This window comes from Engraulis encrasicolus, chromosome 7, assembly GCF_034702125.1.
Source record: "Engraulis encrasicolus isolate BLACKSEA-1 chromosome 7, IST_EnEncr_1.0, whole genome shotgun sequence".
Taxonomy (NCBI): domain Eukaryota; kingdom Metazoa; phylum Chordata; class Actinopteri; order Clupeiformes; family Engraulidae; genus Engraulis; species Engraulis encrasicolus.
Window position 1 is genome coordinate 2,689,045 of NC_085863.1, and position 7,500 is coordinate 2,696,544.

The 7,500-nt window shown below is 44.4% G+C and overlaps 1 protein-coding gene across 1 annotated transcript in view; it reads right to left on the reverse strand.

Annotated features, from left to right (window-relative positions):
* The window catches only part of casr (calcium-sensing receptor), a 45,494-nt gene that overhangs the window by 7,037 nt on the left and 30,957 nt on the right, over positions 1–7,500 (reverse strand). The window contains exons 14-15 of the mRNA XM_063204172.1: positions 1,277–1,535; positions 444–579 (exon numbers count right to left, since the gene is read on the reverse strand). Of these exons, the coding sequence (XP_063060242.1) occupies positions 444–579; positions 1,277–1,535 (395 nt within the window). The remainder of the gene's footprint in view (positions 1–443; positions 580–1,276; positions 1,536–7,500) is intronic.

Genomic DNA, 7,500 nt, shown 5'->3' on the forward strand with positions numbered 1-7,500 from the left:
TGAGTGTACCCTGGTCGCAACGGCATGCTGGTGGCCACTCTTGACTTCATTTCTATTAGTTCTACATAGTAAGAATAAGAACCCTTTCTGGAATGATGACCGTCAGTGATGTGTTTTTCTGTTCAATGCATTGTAAGATGCAACGCAAACATTTGGATTGTATTTTCAAATCGTGGAGTGAAGGATGTCAAATGCAACGTGGTAGAATGACTTAGTAGCCTAGGGAGGTCAAAATTCACAATTTAGGAGCGTTTTTATTTTTAAAAAATCTCATCTGGGGGAGACCCCACTAGTTTGGCTTGGTTACAGAATTTGTGCTTACCAACATCATACCCCCCAAAACCGCCACTGGTGTGTGTGTGTGTGTGTGTGTGTGTGTGTGTGTGTGTGTGCGTGTGTGTGCGTGTGTGTGTGTGTGTGTGTGTGTGTGTGTGTGTGTCTACCTTGGCCTCGAACACTAGCAGTACTCGGTTGGTCTTGACGAGGATGCAGGAGACGCCCAGTACGAAGCTGATGCCGAACGCAGGCTGCCGCACGCGACACGACCAGTCACGCGGACGCCCAATGAAGAATAGAGAGCTGCGCACACACACACACATGAACACACACACACATGAACACACACACATGAACACATACACACACACACACACACACACACACACACACACACACACACACACACACACACACACACACACACACACACACGCACACGACACGACCAGTCACGAGGACGCCCAATGAAGAATAAGGAGCTAAACAGACACACACACACACACATGAACACACACACACACACGCGACACGACCAGTCACGAGGACGGCCAATGAAGAATAGAGAGCTGCACACACGCACACGCACACACACACACACACACACACACACACACATGCGCGCACGCGCGCGCACACACACGTAAACACACACACACACGGGTTTGGGAGGCAGGCACTTGGTATATGGGTTTCTAGTAGGTTTTCATGTTCATACAAGTTAGAGTTGGAAAATAGGAATAAAATGGGGGGTACGTTCAAAATACCCAATAATATAATATAATATAATATAATATAATATAATATAATATAATATAATATAATATAATATAATATAATGTAATATAATGTAATATAATATAATATAATATAATATAATATAATATAATATAATATAATATATAATTAAATGTCATATATAATATAATATAATGTAATAATATAAATTATTACATTATATGATATAACTTAATCACCTAACTGATAGTTAATAATTCACCTGAGGAAGCAGCACATGAGTGACATCAGCAGCACGTAGGACAGCTCCCGATTGGACGCCTTGACGATGGGCGTGTCCCGGAACTTTACGAAGAGCGCCAGAACGAAGGCAGTTGCCATGACGCCCAGCGAGGCCAGGATCGCCAAGGTAACGCCGAAGGGCTCCGCCCAGGACAGGAAGTGGATCTCCTTCAGGAAGCAGCTGGTGTGGTTGCCTAGCGACCAGGAGTTGGAAGGGCACTTGGTGCACACACTGGCGTCTGGAGGACACACACAAGGTCACACAAGGTCACTTTCATACACGCAGGGTACATTCCACAATCCAAACTCCCAACCCCGTGCTTGTGGCCTCAGGCTTTGCTGAAGCCCCTCCGATGCAAAGAAAACAATAAGGTTTCAAGATTTGGCAAAGAACGCGCTCAACTTCTTGGAAAAAACCAAAAGTCTTTGGGTGCGCCATAAAATTTATCAACTTAAAGGGACACTGTGCAGGAAATGGTCAAAAAAGGTACTGCAACTATGCTGCTCATTGAAACTGGGCTGCCTATTGCTAAATTTGATCTTTACATGAAAGTTTACTGAGTAATAAATAAATATTTTCTAGTATGGTCCAAGTACAGTCATTTTTGCAGCTAAAAATGTCTATTTCTGGACATTCAAAATGGCGGACCATGGAGAAGATCCCCCTTTTTTTTTTGAAAAGTGCAATTTTTCCAGTCATAATGAATACTTAGAATTTGATGCTGGTGGTAAGTATTCATGAAAAAGGTAACATTAGTGAATGGGCAGCATGAATTCTGGAAATAAACAACTAAAAATCTCACACAGTGTCCTTTTAAGGAACAAAAATCCGCACTAACAGACTGCATCTCATTATTTATTTATACATGATCATGATGAAGGCTTGATAGCCGAAACACGTTTGCTTTTGGACATGGTGGTAATATAAATAAATAACAATAAGGTTTCCCCACTGTCAGCCTGTCAACCCAAGTGTTGTATACGAAACGGCTGTCAGTTGGGATGAAGGAAATGTGCATACACGCTGGACACACTGTGCATTGTAAACCGATACAATGCCAACCGATATTTTGGTGAGCTAATGCTAGCTCAAGCGTCACTTCCAGTGAGGGCACAGTGCATTAGCCTGGTCCTGACCATCCCATAATGCTACCATTTCATTTTGTATTCATGGTCTGGCATTTGTTTGCTCTGAAGCAATTGTAGGAAGCAGGAAGTTTGCACTCAGTTATGGTTTGAAATTATTGGGCACCTCTCACCCAATCGCTGGCAGTTAGGGACTGTTCGTAATTTACCGGGGGGGGGAGGGCTGGTGCGTAGGGGGGGAGGGCCATGATGAAAAAAAATGAGGTGGAGGGGAGGGCCATGGCAAAAAAAATCGGAGTTAGGGGGAGGGCCATGGAAAAAAAAACGAATTTATTTTATTTTATTTTTATTTATTTTTTTAAACAATAATAAAACATGTTCTGAAACACATTGCTTTGCGATGCAAGGTCCCGGTGCATACTATAGCACTGAAGCGTGTATCTGTAGTCAAAAAACTATCAGGTGCAGCTACTGTAGATTGCCCGCGCTGACTCTCTTTCACTGTAGGATTGCTAGTGCTACGGAGGAACATTGAGCATCATAGAAAATGCCCGTGAGCAAATATCAAACCAGCTGATGTGAACTATATGGGCTAAACAGTTTGGGAAGTTTTGACAACGAATTGGATGGGCATTTCCAGAGGAATTTTGGAGAGGTGTTGTAGTCAACTGGTGGTCACAGCCTCTGGTAAGCCATGATTTTATTTATTGGCACCGCCGTGTGCTTACATTTGTGTTCAAAGAACTTCAAAGACCCCAACCAGACCGGAAAGAACAGTACCTAGGCCTAGACATTTGGCCTAGACGTACTTTGGTAGAACGGTGCAGTGACTCGAGTTTGTTTTCAAGGTAGTAATAAAAATGGTATTAACGGCGATGTGTTGGCCATGCATCATAAGGTCTTGAAACCATTGGAGGAGCTAACTTGTTGTGAAGAGAAGTCTCATCACTTTGGTGAACAAAAACAGACCAACTAAGCAAGGAATTATGTACATTTAAAGCGTGACGGGAGAAGGGAATGTCACCAAAGTTGTGCATCGTGTCAGGTAAGAAGTGACTTTTGTTTCTTGCTGTGCAGATTGGATTCGTAGAAGCGTGTATTGGTATGCTAGGTCTTGCCTGTTGCTGGTGAAGTAGTCTAGCTTAGCCTCGGAGTTGGCTATGGGGTGAATCTGAAGGAGAGCACAGCCGATGGTGTGTCTGGCTTGTCTATCATCACAGTTGTCAAAGTTGAATTGCCGCGGTGTGTAATGGCTGTGCTATTTTTGGATGTTTTGGAATGATGTACTGGTTCTGTTTTGGCAATTTGTTCCTTTTGCCTCTTGCTGCTGATTTGACCACCATAGCACCGCCACCACCTATTAATGCGGCTTAATGGCCTACGTTAAATGCAAACTAAAGGTGGCTTTCTCACTCTCCCTGTATCAATAGCCAGCAATGGCTCGAGCTGCTTTGGCGCTTAGCCTACTTCTTGCTCCGATCACATCCCGAACTCTTTGGCCGTCAGAGTGTAATTACATTCGGGAAGGTAGAGCTATGCCTGTGTGTGTGCGTGCGTGCTTTTATGCGCGGTCTGGGAGACCGAGATGCACCTGATCCACAGTCGCAATTGCAAGAAAATCTAAATTATTTGAAAGTCCGGTCACCTCTCACGAGTGCATCGCATAGCCTAGTCAAAGCATTTCTTCTAATTTCACACATTGCACACTGCCCATGCTGAAGAGACAAACTGTCAAGGCAGCGCGATTTGCTCTTGAGCCCTCACCTCCACATCAGGTGCGCGTTTCACTTCCGCAAGAAGAACATTAATAGTGTCAAAGTGAGATGTTAAAGAAAAAAAAGTTAAATCTAGCCATCCTTGTTTAGGCTACATAAAACATGAGGAAGTTATTCAGATGTGATTCGCCATTCCTCACCCTAAAATTGATTAGAACGCAGGAAATAGCATCTAAAAAACAGATTTTTTTCCCACAGTACCCCCTGGTCAAAACCAGTTCCTGCGTCCCTGGCTTCGCTACTGTGCTGAACATGTAAAACGTACCTTGTGAAAGGCGCTGCTTGTCGAGCAGGGAAATATTGAAGCTACGGTGGGGAAACTCTCTCCACTTTGTAGTTTACAGTAGTAACAACTCGGACATTGGTATTGAAATGGAAGTTTTTATTATTATTATTATTATTATTATTATTATTATTATTATTATTTTCACTTAACACGTAAAAAAATAGTGAAGGCAATTTGTCTTGGTGACAGTGGAGTTAAAAGGCATCCCATGCAGCCGCAGAGGTAGATTCTTGCGGCTTCTCATAGGTATCCACTGATATCGATAGCACATAATAGTGCAGACAACCGCCCTTGATGTAGGCTACTCTGACTGTTCTCATGATGGTTGTTCATCTACCAATTTGAAATATATATATTTTTTTATCTGTAGGGGGAGGGCCATGGGAAAACAAAATTGAAGTGGGGGGAGGGCCATGGGGAAAAAATTTGAGGTGGAGGGGGGGGCCATGATTTTTTTTTTTGACCGGACTTCCAGCGCACCAGCCCTCCCCCCCCCGGTAAATAACGTACAGTCCCTAACTCAACAACATAGCGCAGACCAATGGCTCTGGCGCAGATGTGTACGTCATTGTCACGAGCGTCCTCCCCCTTTCGCCCACACGTGGGGGGCGTATTCGCTTATTTGCTGTTTTCTGGGGGGGGGGGGCATTGCGATCAAAATTCTACTGCTCCAGGCACTCCACAGAGAAGCACGGCCAGACTACAGTAGTGGAGCCAATCCTTTGGCGGAAGTACGTAGGATGGCTCGCGAGGCTAACAGTGCATAGTGCTTAGACTTTTTCCACAGCACTATGCACTAAAGACCTCTGCACTGCTTTTTCCACAGTGCTGTGTTGCCAAATTAGCAACGTTGACTTGCCCAAAAAAACTCATTTAGCGCCTTTAGCGTCTTTTTAGTGCATCTGGCGACTTTTAAAACGTGCATTTTCAGTGACAAATTCATTGTTTTCTGCATGATTGTGACTGTGTGCCGCCGTCAGAAGCGTTTCCCACGGTTAAGCAAGGCTGCAGATTAACTCTGACCTCCAAAAAGTAAAAAGTATCTAGCACCTCCCATTTGTACTGTGGACGAAGGCATGTGGCCACGTTTTCTGTAGATCAGCGCGCCGTTCGTGACGCTGTGACGTCATGCGTAACATTATGACATCATCTAGCGAATTCCAGCGACTTTTCAGAGAGCCAATAGCGACTTTGGCTGATTTGATTTTGGCAACACTGTGTCAGTGCACTGCCATCTTAGACACAGCACATCTCTATTCCCGAGTTGCTCGCGAGCCTGTCCATGTGCCCTGCTGACAATGTATGGGCTGGGTAGTCTGGGACCGGATGCAGATTCCCACGGATGGAACGTGCATGCAGACCGCCAATTTTTTTTTTAGGTGTTCCAGCTATGAAAGTAGGTGTTCCCGGCACCCTTTGAACACCTCCGCCCCTGCCTCACTCCATTCACGCCTTTGTCCTGTACCTTTTCCTGGGATGCGCACAATCTTTTCCCACAACTGTTTACCTGTGTGGTCGCTGTATTCTTATTGGTTACCATGGTTACCAGGCAGGCACGTGCAGAGCATAGTTGCCCACGGTGCCCGAGCAACGGCCCTTTTGCCCACATTGGCTGATATTGCCCTTCCAAGGGAGGGGAAAATAATATGGCAATTATAATTTCATAGCCTATTTCAATATCATTTGATTTCTTTATAATTCATAATTTTGATTTAAGTTTTGTACAATAAAGACTTAAGTCAGTCATACAAATTCATCAGACCCGTCGAGAATGGGCACGAGCGATGTGAGGTAGGTACTACGCAACAACTCCGGTGGGGAGGGAGAAGGCACGCGACAGGCCCTTGAGCGCCTATAAGACACACGAAAGATTTTGAAGATGCCTGGGTGTCGGCTAGAGCCCTACACACAGTCTACATATTAGGGTACAAAATATGCTCACAATCAACCTCTCTAATACAATGTTGAGTTTAGAACTTTTAGTTAGGCTATCTTATCATACATCTGACAGCCAGCCAGTGCCACGTTTAGGTAGCAAAAAAACCCGACAGCCAGCTGTAGATAGCCTATGCCTCGGAAAAATAGGCTAAGATTTCATGTTTCAACTGATTTGCTTTGCAATTCGTATTTTTGATTGAAGCTTCCTAAATTAAGTTTTCAAATTCAGATTCACCTGCACCTCGAGATAGGCAAAGGGAGGGGCAGCATGCGCAGCTCTAGGCTACATGGGAGGGAGGGGGGAACAAGCATGCATGCGACTGCAGGGCAGAGACGCAAAATATGTCGAAGATGTCGTGGGAGTAGAGCGACTGCCCTGACGGCCTGAGGTGAGCTGGAAACACAGCAGACTACACAGTATTAAACTACATGATCACAATTAATGTCTCTTAAAGCCGATCTCGAGTTTAGGACGTTTGATCCTAAATAATCTGACAGCCGGGGTGTGCCACGTTCAGATATTGGGGGAATACGACAGCCAGCTAGCTTGCTTGCAGTCAACGTTTTACATGGCTCAGGTTGTTTTGTGGAAGGCTAACCCAACTAAGAAACATGGAGATGACATGTCGTTTTATCAAGCAAGAGAGAACTTAAGGGGGTAGGCTAGCTAAAGGAAGCACATCTCTGCAGAGTTGGCTGCGAAAAAAATGAACAGGTGCAGGTGAGGCAGATAATCTTTTTCAGGATTGTAGAGGTTTGATCTTGGTGAGACCGCTAGGAAAGTGCGTTTTCTTACGCTGATATAGCCTATTCTCCGACCCAAAGATAGGCTACTGTTTCCACTGTCAATGTCCATGTAATTGAAATAAATCCACTCCACGTGATAACTGACGTTTACTGTTCTTCTCAAGACATAGGCCTACAAAATGTGCATGAACTAACTAAAATATCTGTAATGAAAATAAAAGGTTATAAAGTCTGCGAGAAGCTCGGAGCTTCAGAGCAACATAGGCCTATAAGAACTGGTGCTCCCACGCCACGGTTCTTTGCGATCTGAAATGAAAGCCGGCTCGTCCATTCTTAAAGCGACAGTACACATTTTTAATATAGGCTACAAAA